We start from the raw sequence: 18,834 nt of genomic DNA, 5'->3' as shown, positions 1-18,834 counted from the left end.
CCTGGGGAGTAGGGATGGACCTGCACCAGGAGAGTGACTGTTTGCGTGGGGCCTTTGCCCATGTGCTCTGCACCCCAGGTATTGCATTCCTGCTGAAGAGGAGAACAAGCTGGAGGGCGTGGTCCACACCCTGCTGCAAGCCAACGGCACCCCTGGGCTGCAGATGCTGGAGAGCAACGTCATGGTATGTGTACACCTCCCCCAGGCACCCGTTGCTCAGCCTCACCCTCCTGCTGGACCTGCCTTTTATGGGCAAAGATGACAACATGAAATGAACCCCCTTGTGGTCCCTAACGAGCACCAGGAACAACTCCCACTGCACTGCACGCTGGGGTGGCCAAGGCAAGGGCCTGCATGTCTGTGGAGGGCTGCCAGCAGGGAGGAGCAGCCTTCACTCGGTACGGAGGTCAGGCGCACCGAGCCCAGGGCCTCTGGCTGTGTGCAGTCTGCCGCCTTGGTCCTGTGGCTCCAGTGTTCAGGATGCCTGGCACGTGGAGGATGACAGGGGCCTCATCTGACTCCAGAGAGGAGCCCAGCAGCTGCCAGCTAGGACATTGTTGGCAGGGTGGGCTTCAGGAAGGGGCTCCTAGTGGTCAACTCAGTCTGCCTGTTCTGTGATGTGTGCCAAGCCTGTGGAGAGCAGGTGCGGGTATGTGGGGACTCTGGGCATGGGAGGGAGCTCAGCCCGGCCTTGTCTCCCCAGATCTCGCCAGAGGTGCTTTGCAGAGAGGGCATCAAGGTGCACAGGACGGTGCAGCAGAGTGGCCAGTTTGTTGTCTGCTTCCCGGGCTCCTTTGTGTCCAAAGTGTGCTGTGGCTACAGCGTGTCCGAAACGGTGCACTTTGCCACCACTCAGTGGACAAGTATGGGCTTCGAGACTGCCAAGGTAAGCAGGACCAGCAGCCACCCCCGCCTATCTGTGGATGGACATTTGCGTTTTGAAATCTGTCTTTGAAATCCTGAAGTGCTTGCTGGGAGGCTCTTGTAGGAAAGTTCTAGATGTGAGCTGGTGTCAGGAAAGACCGAAGTGTGACCCTGCAGGGTCCCAGGAGCAGCTGCTGCAGCGTGGCACCAGGTTCCTGCCAGCACTCCTACAGGAGGAGCTGTGCCTTGGCCTGGGTCACAGCTCTCTCCCTTTAGGCAGTCACTCGCTGCCTGTCGCCTTTCGTGCGGACAGCTGTGTGCTGGCCTGATGGGATGTGACTGCTCTTTTAGGAAATGAAACGTCGCCACATAGCCAAGCCATTCTCCATGGAGAAGCTGCTGTACCAGATCGCACAAGCAGAAGCCAAGAAGGAAAACGGCCCCACTCTGAGCACCATCTCGGCCCTGCTGGACGAGCTCAGGTGAGGATCGGCTGGCCTGGGGAACAGGGCTGGGCCAGCCTCTCTGCCGGGGGTGCTGGCTTAGCTCCACGGTGGGCTTTGCTGATTTAGCTGTGCTTTGCCCAAGCAGGCCATGAGGGGTTTAATGGGGACCCCAGAGATGGGGAGTGGAGTGGAAATCAACCCAGAGGGCCTGGCTCCAGGAACTCTTTGTCAGCCCATTTGTGGGGTGTGCATTCAGGCTTGAGTGTCTGTTGAGAGCGGGAGAGACACCCCAAGTTCACTGGTTAGTATGGCCTCCCGGGGCTGTGAGCATCACTATTTCTCTGCCTGTCCAGAGAAATATTTTTCTGCTCTGGGCCTGGAGGTGTGTGCACCTGCTGGGACCACTGGCAGAATCCTGCCTGAGGGATGTGGGCCCAGCTGGGCTCCCGGCCTTGTAGCTATTTGTGGCGGTGTGGGGGTACTGTGACCCAGTGGCTGCACAGAGGGTCCCGGCAGGCTGTGGCAGCTGCAGGCAGGTCCTTGGCAGAGCTTGCTGAGCGCCGGCCTGTGCTTGTCGTGTAGGGACACGGAGCTGCGGCAGCGCAGGCAGCTGTTTGAGGCAGGCCTCCACTCGTCCGCGCGCTACGGCAGCCATGACGGCAACAGTGCCGTCGCGGATGGCAAGAAAAAGCCTCGAAAGTGGTTGCAGCTGGAGACGTCGGAGCGGCGCTGCCAGATCTGCCAGCACCTGTGCTACCTCTCCATGGTGAGGCCTCGGCGCGGCTGCTGTCCATCTCGGGGGCCCCGTACTCTGCTCCTTGCTTTTTCTTGGGAGGGAGGCCCACCAGCCTCAGGTTGCAGCTTCTGTTCAGCTACGAGACCCCTCGGCCCCTGAGCACATGGCATACTTGGTTCAGGCGGGCTTTTCCTGTCTTTGCAGCCACTTGTTTCAGGCTCCAACTCTGCAACCCTCTGTTAACCATGATGGTCGGCTTCTCTCCCTTTGCTGCTGGCCTCCCTCACCCCCCGGTGGAGCTTGTTGGGGCCAGTGCAGCTCCTTGTGGGCACCTGCCCGACCAGCCTGGGGCAGGTGGCACTCTGGCAGCGACCCTGCCAAAGCTCAGGGCCCTGGACTCACGGGAGCACCCCACAGCAGGCAGCTTGACCTCTAGGCTGCTTCTCTTTGGCTGCCTGGAATGAAGTGAAAGTGGCCACCTCCCGCCGACAAAGAGAAGCTTGGTGCGGTCTCGTTTGCCATGAGTCAAAAGTGCCAGGAACTTTTGGGGTGGTACTGCGTGCCCCTTCCGTCCGTGCTGGATGTCTGGGTCCTGCAGGCCTCAGCCACTTCCCGTGGAGGCCCAGATGTTACAGCAGAGGGGACAGCCAGGGTTGCTGGTCAGGTTGGGGTTCTCCGTGTACGCAGTGCTCTGGGGCTCACAGAGCCTCCAGGTCTCCCTGGCAGCCATGTGGGCTCCCGTGACCTCTGCTGTCCTGCCCCCCGTGCAGGTGGTCCAGGAGAACGAGAACGTCGTCTTCTGCCTTGAGTGTGCCCTGCGCCACGTGGAGAAGCAGAAGTCCTGTCGGGGTCTCAAGCTGATGTACCGCTACGACGAGGTGTGTCAGGCAGCAGTGGGCTCTGTGGGGGCCCTTGCAGCCCCGTGGGGAGGTCCCTGCTGTCTGTGGTACGCCCCTTCCAGCAGCACCTACATCCTCTGCCTCCGTGGGAGCCCTTTAAAGCGGGGGCAGTGCTTCCCATTTGTGGTCGCATTCTCACGGATCTTTTCCTGGGGCACGGGCTTGACCAGCTCCCCGGACCAGCCCGTGGGGCCACCTAGGGCCCTGCCCCACCGAGGGGCCTTGCTCTGTGCTCTCCCACCTGACCTGGCAGCTGGCCCCTCTCAGCACTGCCCTTGAGGGAGCCCATTCCCCTTCTGGACTGCGAACTTGGTCCTCTCTTTGTTGGTCACAGCCGCTTCCCTGCCAGGCACCAGGGCCTGTTAGACAGTGACGGTGTGGCTGTGTGCTCCCTTCTGGTCATCCACTTGTAGGCCACCCAGCAGGCCAGGCCCTCGGGGCGCTGCGCTCCCTTCCTGTGGCAGCGCACAGCGGCCCCAGCAGGGCACTGGTTGGCCTGGTGGGCAGTGCAGGGGTAGTTGACCTTGGTGTGAAGAAGCAGGGAAACACATCTCTGTGTACTCTTAGAAGATGCCTCGCGGAAGCCACCGGCTGCACGAGCGTGGAGTATCTGCTTTAGGGAGCGGGTGGGTGACAGGAGGGCCCAGGCTTCTTGACATTCAGGGTGGCAGAGCAGAGCCAGGCAGCCTCTGCAGTGCAAGGCTGCCCCTGGCTGGGCCCCTCCCGTTTAGAGGCCTTATCATCACCAAGAGTGGGGGTGTGTGTGGGCCTGTCACAGCCTCCTGTGACCTGCCGGCTGGGGTGCACTCCCCAGGCAGTCCCGGGGCCATGCCTTGAATCCGTCTTCTTTTCTGCCCCACACAGGAACAGATCATCAGCCTGGTCAACCAGATCTGTGGCAAAGTGTCCGGGAAGAACGGCAGCATTGAGAACTGTCTCAGCAAACCCACACCAAAAAGAGGCCCCCGCAAGAGAGCGACCGTGGCCGTGCCACCCTCCCGCCTGGCGGCCTGCAGCTCATCCAAAAGTGCTGCGGGGGCATCATGAAGATGCCAACACCATGCTCGATTTCTATATATTTTTTGTAATTATATTCTAGTTTGGAGTACTTGCTGTAGGATACAAGCTGTCTTTGCACTAGCTCTAAAGAAGATTTTCTTCTGGTTTTAGAGAACTAATTTTTGTTTTAGCATTAAACTGTTGAACCATTGTTTTTGTACTTAGAATACCTAGACACTGCAGTCCGATCGGAAGCTGCCGTATACTCACTGTTTTCAACCCTTGGGGCTGTATTAATTTGTATCGCCCCTGTGGCTGACAAAAGCCTTTTTTTGTTTTGTTTTATTGTTTTGTTTTGTTTTTTGTAACTGTTGGGGGGAAAAAGGCTTTTTAACCCGTTTTTGAAGAGGGTGAAGTTTGGAGAACAAAATTTTAAAACATCAGTCATGTGAGCAGATTTTTCTAGATTGGAAAAGGGATAGGACACACACACACACACAGACACACACACACAGAAAACTTGAAGAGGAACGGCTTTGCTTCGGCTGTCTGTCCTTCTGTCACGTGCGAGCTGAGTCTGTATTCTGGAAGCCGGAGGAGCCCTGTCGGTGTGCTCTGGCATGTGGCAGCTGGAGGCGGACTCTGTCCTGGCCGCGTGCGCAGTGAGGAGACTGGCGTGACTCGGTTCTCTCACCAGCACTGCACTATGCATCTGTCTGAGGAAGGAGGGGCGTGCGGGAGACCTGTGCCTGATTTCATTAGGAAATCCATTCTGTTATTTTTGGTGCTGTTGGCTCCTTTATCAGAAACCCTTCAATAATAGCATCCCTACAGAGGGAAAAAAAAAAACACACACACACAAGGAAAACCAAGTGGTGGAAGCCCGGAGCGCTTCTGCGTCACCGACGTGCAATCTGACATTCCATCCTCGTCTGCCCGCTCCCCGTGTGCACCCGACCGTCAGCATTAACCCTCTCCAGTCCTTCCCTCTGTGATCACTCGTAGAGCCACTAGGTCTGCAGTTCTTTCTGAATGTGAAAATGCATTTGTGCTCATCTTGTCTATTTTTCTCTTCATGTTGTAACAAAAAGGAAAAAAAAAATAGAAAAAAAGAATCCCATCCCTTTTGTACATACGCCTGTAAATTGTTTTAAATACTTGAGCCTTTTCTCAGTGGGGGCGGGGCGGGGGGAGAAGACGAGATGAAGAAAAGCCTTACACTTCAGTTTCTTCATCGTGGCGTTGGATGCTTACAGGGTTTTTCTTGTAACGTTGATAAGTGCTGCTTACATCACTGAACAACAACAACAGAACAATAATGGAGTAGCTGTTGCCCGTCTCCGCTTGTGTGTACAGTATGTGTGGAATAAAAAAGGGAAACTGTTTTCACAAGCTGTTCTTTGTTTCATAATTGGATTCATCGATCCCGTAGCTACCCATATTGCACTGAGCTTGCCAGTGGTGACTGCCAGGAACGTTCTCTGATCCACTTTGTTGGTCGTCGTTGCGGAAGACTGAACTGTTTTGGAATATTTAATAACAATGACATAAACAGTCAAGTGTTTGCCAATGTGGTTGTCCAGTGTTCTGGCCTTGCTGTGTCCCCTTGCTCCACAGTGACTTCTGCCTCTGGCTTACAGGTTGACGTTTAATTTATTAGCGCTGCTCTGCACCCTCCCTGGGGAGGGGAGACGTCATGTGGTTTTATTGCCAGTTTTTGTTTACTTTTCAGCTTTGTACTACAAGGTTTAATAATAAAAAGACATTTTTTGGACACCTGTCTGTCTGGTGGAAGCTGAATGAGTGCAGCGAGCTGTCACGGTGGGTGCCGGCGTGGACCTGCCACGGAGGGGTGCCACTGCTGCTGCTGGAGGCTTGTGGGGCCCCTGCTGCCGTGGGCGGGGCCTGCGTGGACCTCCCCGGTCCTCCCCAGTTCTCCCCAGTCCTCCCCGGCCATCAGGAGGGTGCTGGCGATGCAGGCCTTGGCCTTGGACCCACACGCGTGTCTGAGCTGGAGTTGGGGGCTGGCCTGCTGGCCCAGTGGTCAGGTTGGGATGGCAGAAGCGTGGTCAGAACAGAACCTGACTAAAACTCATTACATGTTGAGAACTAGAACGTTCTACATGTGATGGGGAGGTCATTAATACTCTCTGAACCAGGACCAGGGATCCCACTTTCCCACCCACTTTCCCTCCCGCGTCCTACCTTGCTGATGCCAGGCTCTGCTTGGGGAACCTCTGCACTGGCCCTCTGGCTGTGGGTGCCCATGGGCCTTGGCACAGACTAGCTGGGGACTCCTGTGGTTTCAACTTTGCTTTATTCACAGCTCTTTCAGTCAACTTCTCACACATTTTTGGCAACTGTAAAAACCAAGACCCTCTATAGACAACCAGACTTTACAGGCGGGCTTGCGCTCACGCTCGAGTGTCGTTCAGTGTGCACGGATGTCCTGATTCAGGAGTCGCTGTCGTCGCTTGCCTCTGTGGCTGCCTTCCCGTCAGAGTGCAGTGTGGCCAGGGCCGTGTCCACCTGCACGTCCTCCTCATCCGACTGCACCATGGGGCGTGCGCTCCCTTCGCCCGCATCCTGCGCTGCCGAGTTGCTGCAGGTGTACGGGGAGGAAGGCGGCTCAGTGGGCAAGTGTGAAGGATGTGGAACCTCAAAGGTGATGCACGTTTGGGGTTCAGGCCCTACAAGGAAACGGAAAAAGAAACCTGTCATATGGTATGCCTTCAGGTTGCCATGGGCAACAGCAAATGGGTACAAGAAGATGGCGTATGCTACTGTTGGTGGGCACTTGGGGTCTGCAGTGATGCTGTTTACCATGCAGCCTGTGCCAGGCCCCTGGGGGTGTGCGTCTGGGCCAGCCCACCCAGCAAGCCTGGACTGATGGCACCGGCCACGCAGCCCCTCTCACACCAGCGCCACGGCATGACGGCCGAAGTCCGCCCACCCCGCAGCTCTCCTAGGAATTCCAGTTTCTTTGGCGGCTGCACCGTTTCCGTGTTGTGCGCTGCCAGCAGCACTGCCCACACGACCCCTTCAGTCAGTGCTATGCCCCTGGGAGGATGAGGGTGGGGCCCCAAGGACCCCCCCTTTCTGGGACAAGCCTGCAGAAGCGCAGGGAGGGGATGTGGAAAACCACGGTAAGGAGGAACTTGACAAGGGGCTGAGGAACGCTGGGAGGGAAGAAGGTAAAGGGTCCAGGGAGCGGTGAGCGCAGCGAAGAGCCAAGAGCCGACAAGGCACCTGTAAATGGGGGACAAAGCACCTAAACGGGCAAGAGCTGGGCTGGGCACACCCAAGCCTGTGGGCGAGGTGCAAAGTTTACCTGAGCCTTGCGGCAGCTGCCCACACTCCTGGCCTTATACCTCACACTGGTTTGAGATGGACAGGTGTGGGCTGGGGGTGGCTTCCCTTTGGGGGGCACGCAGCATTATGATGTCCTTGAGTACCTGTGACAGGAGACTGCACGCTGCCCTCTTCGCCGCCGGAGTTCAAGAAGACGTCCAGGGCCTCCTGGTCGGAGATGTCCATGAGGTCCATGTGCTCCAGCATGTCCACGTTCACCTCCATGGACGACATGCTGCCCATGGGCTCTGCAACACAGCAGCACACAGTCACACCCGGCTCAGCACTCACGTGGGCGGGGAGCCTCTGTCAGGGCCATGTGGGGCTTTTAACATCGTTGCGGACCACGCGTACTGAACCTCAGCCTGCCACTGCCTGCCTGCGGTACAGCCTGCCACCCATCGCCACCTTCAAAGGGAACTGAAGTGGGCACATCTCAGCCTGCAGCTGGACCCGTGTCCCAAGTCCCCCTTGCTCACAGCTCTGCCTGTTCTTTGCGTCCCTTGGTTTACAGGCACTGCAGGCACGGAGCAGTTCTCGGCGGGACCAGCAGCAGACACTCGGCTCCTTTTCAGCCCGCGGCCCACTCCGGTCGGCTGCCAATGCGGGTTCTCCCCGCCCTGGTGGTCTGCACCGCAGCAGCTGCGGCTGGGCACTCCTTGCAGAGAAGGCACCGGCCGGCACAGCAGGCTGCCAGGGCGCGCTCGGAGCATGGCCAGGCTGGGCAGCCCACAGAGCTGCGGCAAGGCCCCTGCAGGTTCCACAGACACGTTCCAGAAGGGGGCGTGCACACGTAACCCTGGCTCTCACAGGAATAGGAACCGCCAGTTCCGACCCCACGTGGAGTTCACGGCACACTCGGGTCGCAGAAAGCAAACTGCAACCATCCCTTCCTGCCCACACTGATGACTGCGAGTGACGTCACAGGGCTTCCAGACAGGAACAATGTAATCGCTGGATTCTAGAACTCCAGGCACATGTTCAATAATTAGAGCCCAGTAGAAAATAAACCAAAAGCCAAAGCAAGCTAAGCTGTGCTCAGCAGCTGGGAAAGAGGATGCATGTGCTGAACCCTGCGTAACAGCGATGCTCGCCTACACCAACGATGGACACAGCACCCAAGACAAAGATGCAGAGAAAGGCAGCCAGAGGACGCACCTGCCGACAAAGGGAACTTCTGAACAACATGTGAGACAAATGTCGTCTCTAAGATGTCATTTAAGATGCACTTCAGACCAGCAGAGCCTGCCTGAAGAAGGCGTGCCTGCTGGCAAAGGGACTCGAGTCGGAGAGGGGTCCTGTGCCGACCGGAGCTGCACAGGGGCTGAGTGACGGGTGGGCAGTCTTGGACACAGAATCACGCAGAGTTCCGCTTGACGAGATGGAGGACACACTGTGCGCATTCGAGGTTGGGGATGGCAGTCTGTCCCAGTGGACGCGCCCACGCTGGCGGCAAGCCCCGGCCGACCGCCAGGGGGCGCCAGGCCCGCTCTGCCGTGGTGCTGATGCAGGAGCATCTTCAGGGGCCGATCCTCACCCTGATCCCCACGGGGACTCGGGGACTCCTGGGCAGCCTCCACGACCCCGGAGGCTGCTGGTGGGAGGGCTGCATGAAGGCTCCTCCCGCGGCCCGGTCCCCAAAGCCCCGGCGCGGTGGCCGCTCTGCACGGCTTTCCTGGACTTTGCCTTCACTTCAGGTCAGACTGCGACACCTTTCTGAAAAGGCCAGAGCGCAACCGAAAACGGCAGAGAGAAGTGACAAAAAAGCAGAGGGAACGCGTTCAAGAAACGTGGCTGAGGAAGACAGTCCTGACGCGCGGAGTCTGGAACTGCGAGGAGACTGGGCAGCTACCGGCCCAAGCTGCTACCCGGCTACAGCGCCGCTCCCAGCTGCGTCCGGCAGGCGCTACTGACATACAAACACTCAGACACATTAAAGGACTTTTTAAATGTAGAAACCCGTAATAAGCCTATAATAAGGCAAATAATTTAAGAAAACATACAAGTTGAAGAAATTCAATCATAATGACAAATTTGAAACATCTAGTTAAATATCAAAAGGATAGAATTCACCTAAAAGTACTCTGCAAGAAACGCATACCTTTGAGTGCCTTATTAGAAAACGAATGCTGAAAGCCAAGCCCGCGCCTTCAACACACCCAGAGCAAATGTCCCGCACAACGGGTCAGTGGCCACCCAGGTCACCTGCTCTGCTGCCAGCCTCCGGCTGACGCACCCGGGGGAGGTGGCAGGGAACAACACCCAGGACGCGGCTCCTTGCCAGCCACACCGGAGACAGGGACAGGGTCTGGAGCCCCAGCTTCAGCCCGACCTAGCCCCAGTGAGGGCAGGCCTTGGCGATGGGAGCCAGCAGGTGGCAGATCGCTCTCTGCCTTTGAGATAAACAAACAAACAAAAAAAATAAGCCTTTAAACACAGAGAAACGTCCAAAGAAAGCAAAGCTAAAGAGAAGTTAATCACCATGGAGAGAAGTTGGTTTCTTGGGGAGAAAAACTTCAAAGTGAGGTGGTTCCGGTAGGACTCACTGAACCAGAGAAGAGGCACAAATGAATGACTTAGCAAAGCCGAGCCAACCTAGCAACAGAACACAGCCGCGCCGGGAAGGCTTTCGGCGCAGTTTACGGCAACAGGCAAAACGAACAACAATCAGTCGGGTAACCAAGAGGCGGCACGTCCTTCGGCAGAGGTCCCTGGGTCCAGGCAGGGCCCCACGCCAAGCTCGGAAACGGATGCTGATCAATGCGCACCCACAAAACCACTGGGATCCCCGAGAGGCCAATTCTCCCTCAACCTGGAAACTCAGCCTAGCTGGGTTGAGTCTTGGCAAACAACCTGAAACCTCAACGCTGGCGCAAAAGCATGAAGAGCTGCCAGGCAGAATACGGAAAAGAGCAGAACTGCAGGGATAAGACTGGGTGGAGTGCCCTGCTCACCTGGAGCTGGGACTTCCTGAGACGTGGAAGTACAAGCCATCAACACTACCATGGATCGAGCCGATGGCCACACAAGCACGGCAAGGCCACTCCGAGACACACCAACAGAACTTACCAACACCAACGCTGAACCGACTCGGCGAAGATGAGTATCAAACACCCAAATGAAAGTGACAAAGCTGTAAGGATCTGACGTATCAAGTGCTGACACAGATGTCACTGGAAAATGCCCACACACAGCTGGGAATGCTGTAAGTGGCACAGACCTCTTGACAAGTAACGTGCCAGCATCTAGCAAAGCCGCACACACACACAGCTGACCAACAGACATGCATGCCATGTTCGGTGACCAAAGACACAGAGGCCACATGACCAGGAAGCTTCCATCCTCATGCCAGCAGTCTCAGTCCCCATCTGAGCCCTGGTACACAAGCAACCGCCAGAGGGAGGCGCACGAGGCCGCCTCGAGCAACCTGCACCAGTGCGTGGAGGTGCGCTCAGGCGTCGTCTGCAGTGTGAGGAGACAACCCTTGGAGACGCACCTTCACCTTCGGAAAGCCATGTGAGAACATGACCGACGCGTCCGGGCTGACAGGGCTGACATGGATGCTGCCCGGGGGTCAGGTGTGAGAGCCAGATGAGGCGTGTGTGTGCATGTGTGGGTGGCGTGTCAGGCAGCGCTCGTTGCGGGGGAGCCTGAGCTGTACAGATGGGGCGCTGCTGCAGCTGGGGCAGTGGCGGGGAGAGGCTGGGGACACTGCTGGCACCAGCACGTCTGTGGCCCATGGAATAGCGCAGGACACGGCATAAAAAGCGGAATTAAATACACTGCCATCCAGAAAGGGGCTGGGCGCCATTACTGTCACCACTTTGCTGGGTATTTAAAACACTCCTTACTACACATCAACGATGACTCTGAAGACTTACTAAATAAATAAATAAAGTTTATTTAGAGTCCTAAATAAAAACCTCCCGGGAGCCAGGTATGCCAGGTTACAGTCATCAGGTGCTAGAGTGAGTCTTGGGCACAGTCTGTGGGCACCAGGTCAGCTGCATTATGCCACTCTTTCTATTTTATCCAACTGGACCGCCAACTCCGGCCCGTGCCCTGGGTACCTTGGGCATCCAGGGTAGTGTGCCTCCCTGAGCACCGGGGCAGGCTGGCAGGCTGCTGGTTCAGCACAGACCAGGGGGAACCCGAGCTGGGAGCCTGGGGACACAGGTCACGTGGTAATAAACCAAGGCACAGTGTGACACACTGAAAGCCAGCCTGAAGTAGCAGCTTTTCTAAGAAAACAGGAGTGATGGCAGCCAGAAAGACAGGCCTGGGCCAGGGTCTCACCGAGCACCCGACCCCGTGCTGGCAGTGCTGGTCTGTCACACCTGTGCCGGGCCGCATCTGGCTCCGCTCTCCCCAGGCGCCCCTTCCTGGGATACACGTCCCACGGCGCTGCTCCTGCAAGTGAGGGGCACGCAGGCTGCTGCTTCCACGTGACTCTGCAAGGCGGTGTCCGTGCAGCGACTCCACCAGGCTCTGCTATGCTAAACTAAACCTTCCTGGGTTCACCCCTGGAGACAGAGACACGGTGTGAATCCCGGCAGAGGCCCGGTGGTTGTGTGTGCATGACCCCCAGCTCCCACAAAGCTGAGAGTGCAAACCGACACCTCCTGCTTTTCCGGGTAGTGGCAGCAGGAGCCTGACACCTGTTCTTACCTCAGTGACCCAACCACCCTGTAGTGAAACCGGAAGCAAACTATCCTGGAGCTGCTGCTCAGAATCCCAAAACTGCCCCGCCCAGTTGAGCTGGTCGCTGTTTGACAAGGATTCGCCCTCTGCCTTCACTCCCGCAGCTGCCATGTTCTGCCACGACTACGAAGCTGCTGCAACATTTCTGGGGCTGGCGGACCAAAGTGCACACATCCCGTGCGCGATGATACCCTGAGCAAGCACACATCCGGGCACTGAGCATGGAGGGCCTCGGTGGCAGCGTTTCCTTCACCTCCCATCCTCTCCAGAATGCACAGCAGCAGGCTGGCCACTGGGTGTGAGACTCAAGACACCCTATGTTTGTGTCCCCTCCCATTTCACCTGCTGACGCCTGAGCCCTCAGCACAACGCTGTATGCAGTGGGGCCTTAGGAGATGGTGACTGACTGCCAAGGACACGTGTGGGTCCTTGGTAAGGAAGTCTTACAGTCAGGGGCCGCAGCCCCTTTGGTCACACGTGGGCACTGTCAGAAGGCAGTCACCTGCCAATCAGGAGGCAACCCTCCGCAGACATCAACAGCACCTTGATCCAAGCAGAGCTCCAGACTGAGAGAAAATCGACTCGTGTTGCTAAGGTGCCCCAGCCAGCAGCATTCTGCTACAGCAGCCCCAACAAGGATGGAGTCCTCAGCTCCAGCCCGTCACAGGATGGAGGTCTCCAGGGCAGACTCCATGCCTCCCCAAGCCACTGGGTCAGCCACGCTCCACCAGCAGCACCAAACACTAGGGCATCAGCTGCTGGCACACGCCACTAGGTGGAGATGACTCCGAGCAGCGCACTGCCGGAAGGTAGGAAGCTGCCAGCAGGGCCGAAGAGCAGCCTTCCGCGCTGAGCTGCCCACCGGAGCACCGCGGGCAGCCGAGGGTGCTGGCCACATGCCAAGCACATGCATGCGGCTCACCTGCATCTCTGCCTGCTCGCCTGCCTCACCTCTGCTTTCTCAGAGGATCATGGGAACGTGTGGGGGATGTGGCGTGCCAGGAAAAGGGATGAAGAAAAGGGGAGTGGGCTTCCGGGGTGCAGGAGGGTGGGTGGTAAGACACCCATGCCTACAGGAGGGCAGGGAAGGGGTACCCTGGCCACATCTCCAGTGTCCTGGGTACCACTCCCAGGCCACAGCGGGGGGTGGCAGAGAAAGGAGTCCATTCCCCAAGTTCTCTCCTAGTCAAGTTTTCTGTTTCCACTCCCAGATGCTCCTCAGAGCCCCACGCACAGTGGCGACGAGGCTCTGCGTTCAGGAAGGGCCCTGCTCACCCATGCACGCTGTCCCTCTCCCGAGGAGCCAGCTGCAAGGCCTGCCCCAGGGTGCCGGCACTGCGCATGTGCAGACCCCTCTCCCTGTTATTCCCAAACAACACTGTGTGACCACTCCTGGCACAGGGCTGGCACCGTAGCAGGCACTACAGGCAATCAAGAGGTGACAGTGTGTGCAGGCCAACACAGAGGGGACCTGGGTGTTACAGACTTTGGGGTCCTGGAACCAAATCCACTGCTCCCACCACACCAGAGAGTGAGACGACTGCCTGGGTACACTCCGACAGTGACAACACAGCGTTAAATACACAGCCTTGCAAAGAATTCCTGTCAGCACGGAAGGAGCCCCTTATGTCTGAGGCTTCTTCACAAAGTTTGGGGGAAAACGCAATTAAATGTATGGTGCTGGGGAAAAAAAAAAGCCTTGAAATCCATGCATAATTTTGTTTCAAAGTGGGCGTTTTTCATGAAGTTTTCTGAGAATTCCCTTCAGGCAGGAACTTCAACCAACACTGACCTGACAACAGCGCAAGCCTGTGCCGAAACACAGGGCATCCCGGGACTCAGTTCTCTTGTCTTTTTTACTTAGTTTTTTCTTCTACATTTTCTATCATGGAATTTGTAATTTTAAAATGCAGTTGAAAAAACGTCTTCAGCTAGAGACTGGGCGAAGGCAGGACAGAAGCCTGCGCACGCTTGTGCTCGGACAGAGCTCGCGACCCCGGCGCCCCGCCACTCACCCCGGTGCCCCGTGATGTGCAGGTGGCCCGTGGACAGGTACTGCTCCACATCCTGCTGGAAGGCTTCCTCGAAGAACTTCTGCCGCTCCTTCAGCCGTGCCTGCTGGGCGTGCTCCATGTCCTGCACCCGCTGCGAGTGCTCGGCATCTAGTTCAGCTAAGGAAGTGGAGTGACAGGGGTTAGGGTCCGAAAGGGGACTGACATGGGCACTGGCTCATCCCCCCTCCCGCCCCCACGCTGCTTCCACAGCCGTCTCCTTGTTGGGTCTGTCGCACTGGCTGCTGGGTGTAAGCCTGATCTGCACACTGCAGCCGGAGGGGCTTGGGGGGAACGTGGAGCTGCCCAGCCACATGTGCCCGTGGTGATGTGTGCTCTGCTCCCACTGCTGCTTGTCCACGCCTGTGTGCAGGGGCATGGGCTCACAGGGTGCAAGGAGCACAGGGCTGCAATTAGTGCCACTCAGGCCCTGGCCTTGCAGCGGTCATGCCCTCACACCCCTTCCAGCCCACCTCCGCTGCGGCCCTCCAGGTCCCACGGCAAAGGCCGTGCCTGGCATCCCAGGTGCCCCCCAGCAGCTGGCAGAGCCCAAGTCCAGCAGCCGCCTCGAGGTGACACTGCAGACGTCACTCTGAGGACAGCCCCAGGAGGTCGCATAGCAGCCCACACGTCCTCTCCCGCTGGCAGACTGACTCTGCTCGCTTTTCCTCCCGCACTGCCCGTCCTGCCTGATGTCCAGCCACATTCTCAGAGAACACTGGAGCCTGAAGCAGCCCTGCTGTCCGAGCTGGGCTGCCCAGGACCAGGCAGGTCAGAGCACCGTGTCCTCAGGCTGTCACCCGCAGGCACATGGCGCTGGCCACACACTTCAACAGACTCCTGAGGGGCAGGAAGTGGCAGAGGACCAGGAAGAGCATGGCATCCCTGCGCGCACACATCAGTCAGTTCAGTCGGTTGCCCTGCGCTTTCGCCAGCACACGGACAAGGAATTCAGAGCGCACTCAAAAAGACAGAGAAGACAAAACCGAACAGAAGAGGACGGCTCTTCACAGGCTTTGCCTCAGCTGTCACAGTGTCTGAGCAGAAACTGCCTGACTGCCAAGTGCAGCCGACCGAGTCGGCCCTGAGACAGCAAGGCTGCTTCAAGCACTTCAAAGTTAGGTATGCCAGGCTACGCAGCTCAACAGCAAAGATCAAGGTAGAAGCCTTCAGAGGAGTTCTAATTAGAGAAGACAGGAGAGCTGTAACATAAAAATGTCACTTTTCTAGGACTCAGACTGCAAAAGTTCAGTTCTCTGATGTTTCTGGATTGTAAATCCTACAGTTCATTATCTTAGCTTTTCTCTGTGGGAATATAATCCAATCAGGGCTCAGCCCTCAGAGGAGAAAGGGCTGCTGGGCCCAGGACCTTAAAATGACTTGAAAAGGACACAGGCAAGCAAAACCACGCTGTTCGCTAGTTCTCTGGAACACCCCGGTGCCTGTGACAGCCACGTCTCGGTCACATCTCTGTCGCGTCCCTGGCTGTGCCCTCAGCTGCTCAGGAGGAAGCCCGTGGCAGCCCGGACTGGGAGCTGGACTAGGAGCTCTGCAGGCGGCGGCTGGGAGAGGCGCCCCAGCCATGCGTGGGAGAGGAGGCACAGCGTGTCCGGAGCCACCTGCCCCACGAGCAGTGGACATGGAGGCACGGGGAAGCTTACTGTGCCCACGTGTGACAGTGATCACTCACGGGTCTAAACTGCAGAGCTCCCTCTGCAAGGAGCAGTGAACCTTTGTCCACATTTCAGACACCATGTTCGAATGCTCTTCGCATCCCCTACCACCCTGCCAAAAGCCACACAAAAATGTAAAGAACTAAACCAATGGCGATAGGATGAATACCACCACCACCAGGACCATGCAAGGTAGTGCTGCCGGTCACTCTGGCTGTCCTTGGGGGGCTCTGCAGTGCTCCCCCAGCCATGGCTGACGGCGGTGTCCCCGTGGCCACCACCACCACCCTCGCATGGCACCCCCAGCCACCATCACCACCCTCACATGGCACTCCCCGCAACAAGAACCCTGCTGCCACCACGACCAGGAACAATCCCTGGAGTGGTAGGCACCCAAGACAGACATTTTTATTTTTAATTCATCATGCTCTCTTCAGGAATAACTTCAAGCTCCTCTACAACTAAGCTTTTCAACAGAGCTGACAGAGAGAGGGAGGGAGGATCTAGGTCGAGGAGGAAGCCGCACATCCACGTTAACAGATGTGAAGAGAACAATGTGACACACGTGGCCAAGCACGCCAGGACTCGCCACAGCCTGTAAGACACACAGACACACAGCACAGCTTTTCTCGTTCAGGACCAAGAGAGACTTGAGAATAAACCTCAACAGGGGCAACTGACGCATGTACACTCTGATGTCTTTAGAGAATTCTGTGACACTAAAATACACGTGGCATGATCAAGCAAGAACTGAGAAATCTCTATACATCCCTAAGCAAATCTGTAAATATAAACAAATTAAATGTAAATGAATGTAAACAAGTTAACCGGCTACCATAAGGCCGCACTAAATTCCTGTGACAAAATTTTAAAAACTGAGACCTACTAATTTTTCTAGGCTACTGGTTGTTAGAACTGCTTCTTTGGAGGGCTTTGTCTGTCTGTTTTATTCAACGTGTCTTAGCCATTAAACAGGTGAGAAAGGCAGCAAGATACTGTGTGTGCGAGCGTGCGGTCTTCACCATCCACCTACTGAAGGCCATCTGGGCTGTTTCCACCGCTTAGCCTGCAGGAACGCTGCCTGAGGAGCTGGAACTGATGTCAGGGAGTGGAACTGCTGAGCCCTCCAGCTCTGAACGGGATAACCAGGCTGCTCTATGGGGTGGCCACCCCAGGCGGCCCTGTCGCCAGCAGGTGAGCAAGCCGCACCCCTACCCCAGTACATGCTGTCCCTCTCCCTGGCTTAATTTTCTTTACATCTGGATTTAATACAGTATATCCGATTTCAGAAAGAAAAAAAAAAACTTTATTCTGAAACTGAGAATTTGCCAAATGATGCTTCCAACTTGAAGCCCCATCCTCCGGTAACCTTTCACAATGACGCCCATTCAGCTCCTCCGTCTGCTCCACCCCCTGCGCCTCCAACAGAGCAAGTGAATAGAAACGTCTCAGATTTGGACCACAAAAATACCATCAGGAACTGTTTTCCAAGAACAGGAGCTTTTTAAGCTGCAGTTTTAAGATATCCACTTCCACCATGGGTCTCTACACATCCAGGCTTCACCTGTCATTAGCTTCATGCATGATTTCTCAGCGCACCTGCAAGTGTTACAGAGCCCGGACACCTCAGAACCAGCAGCTGGGAAACCATCCCGGCCGAGCCAGAGCCCATGTACCTTCAGAAGAAAGCAGAACGACCATCTGCTCTCCAGCACACGCCTCCTCCCCTCACTTGTTTATCAAGCACCAAACAGACCCACTTCTTCCAGAGGCAGCTAGGAAAGGCTGAGCCTTACCTGGAACCTGGCAGTGGAGAGTGGTGGCGGGATCCGGGCCTTCAGCATGAGTCAACTTGCACACAAAGGAATCTCGGCACTCCCCAGCTGTCCCTGAGCCGGCCTGGGAGCGGCTAGGGAAGGGCTGTTTCCGAATCCCATGCCACAGGAAGTGCTGTGTTAGTGTCCATCAATTACCCTGAAGCAGACACCCGCGAGCCGGAGCACTAGTCAAATCCAGGCTGCAGCCACACGGTGTGCACAAGCCCTTGGCCACAGTCAGAGGAGGCCTGCCTGTGCCCCGCCACCAGTCCCAGAGCTCCAACTACCCTGCCCGGGAGCGGGCAGGCAGCCCTGCCCCAGAGCTCCATGTACCCTTCCCCGGGAGCGGGCAGGCAGCCCTGCCCCAGAGCTCCATGTACCCTTCCCCGGGAGCGGGCAGGCAGCGCTGCCCAGAGCTCCATGTACCCTTCCCCGGGGGGCAGGCAGGCAGCGCTGCCCCAGAGCTCCGTGTATCCTGGCAGCCCTGCCCCAGAGCTCCATGTACCCTTCCCCGGGAGCGGGCAGGCAGCCCTGCCCCAGAGCTCCATGTACCCTTCCCCGGGAGCAGGCAGGCAGCGCTGCCCCAGAGCTCCATGTACCCTTCCCCGGGAGCGGGCAGGCAGCGCTGCCCCAGAGCTCCATGTACCCTTCCCCGGGGGGCAGGCAGGCAGCGCTGCCCCAGAGCTCCGTGTATCCTGGCAGCCCTGCCCCAGAGCTCCATGTACCCTTCCCCGGGAGCGGGCAGGCAGCGCTGCCCCCGAGCTCCATGTACCCTTCCCCGGGAGCGGGCAGGCCGCGCTGCCCCAGAGCTCCATGTACCCTTCCCCGGGGGGCAGGCAGGCAGCGCTGCCCCAGAGCTCCGTGTATCCTGGCAGCCCTGCCCCAGAGCTCCATGTACCCTTCCCCGGGAGCGGGCAGGCAGCGCTGCCCCAGAGCTCCATGTACCCTTCCCCGGGAGCAGGCAGGCAGCGCTGCCCCAGAGCTCCGTGTACCCTTCCCCGGGGGGCAGGCAGGCAGCGCTGCCCCAGAGCTCCGTGTATCCTGGCAGCCCTGCCCCAGAGCTCCATGTACCCTTCCCCGGGAGCAGGCAGGCAGCCCTGCCCCAGAGCTCCATGTACCCTTCCCCGGGGGGCAGGCAGGCAGCGCTGCCCCAGAGCTCCGTGTATCCTGGCAGCCCTGCCCCAGAACTCGGCGTGGCTGCAGTGCTGTCTGCATCTGGGCTGCTCAGCCCCAGGAAAAGGAGGGACTGGATGACAGAGCAAGGTCACTTCCAGCTCCTGGTTCTGTTTTTACTCAT

General features: G+C 57.5%; 2 protein-coding genes across 2 annotated transcripts in view; one reads left to right on the top strand and one right to left on the bottom strand.

Annotated features, from left to right (window-relative positions):
* LOC121167432 (protein Jumonji-like) overlaps positions 1-4,121 on the top strand; it is a gene marked incomplete at its 5' end in the record, with an annotated part of 6,940 nt that extends 2,819 nt beyond the window's left edge. Inside the window, 6 exons of the mRNA XM_040996825.1 lie at positions 79-184; positions 704-886; positions 1,216-1,346; positions 1,893-2,076; positions 2,817-2,924; positions 3,810-4,121. Coding sequence (XP_040852759.1) covers positions 79-184; positions 704-886; positions 1,216-1,346; positions 1,893-2,076; positions 2,817-2,924; positions 3,810-3,992 — 895 coding nt within the window. The remainder of the gene's footprint in view (positions 1-78; positions 185-703; positions 887-1,215; positions 1,347-1,892; positions 2,077-2,816; positions 2,925-3,809) is intronic.
* Positions 4,122-6,244: 2,123 nt separating this feature from the next.
* LOC121167433 (dysbindin-like) lies at positions 6,245-17,676 on the bottom strand (the record flags this gene model as incomplete). The annotated part of the gene is made up of 4 exons (XM_040996826.1): positions 6,245-6,634; positions 7,400-7,543; positions 14,012-14,167; positions 17,517-17,676. Coding segments are annotated over 4 exons (696 nt in total), but the record flags the coding sequence as incomplete, so codon positions are not given.
* Between the last annotated feature and the right edge of the window lie 1,158 nt (positions 17,677-18,834).

Source organism: Ochotona curzoniae, unplaced genomic scaffold, assembly GCF_017591425.1.
Source record: "Ochotona curzoniae isolate NIBS_2020 unplaced genomic scaffold, NIBS_Ocur_1.0 patch363, whole genome shotgun sequence".
NCBI classification, from domain to species: Eukaryota; Metazoa; Chordata; class Mammalia; order Lagomorpha; family Ochotonidae; genus Ochotona; species Ochotona curzoniae.
The sequence above is the reverse complement of the archived record's forward strand: the minus strand, read 5'-3'. Positions and strand labels throughout refer to the sequence as shown.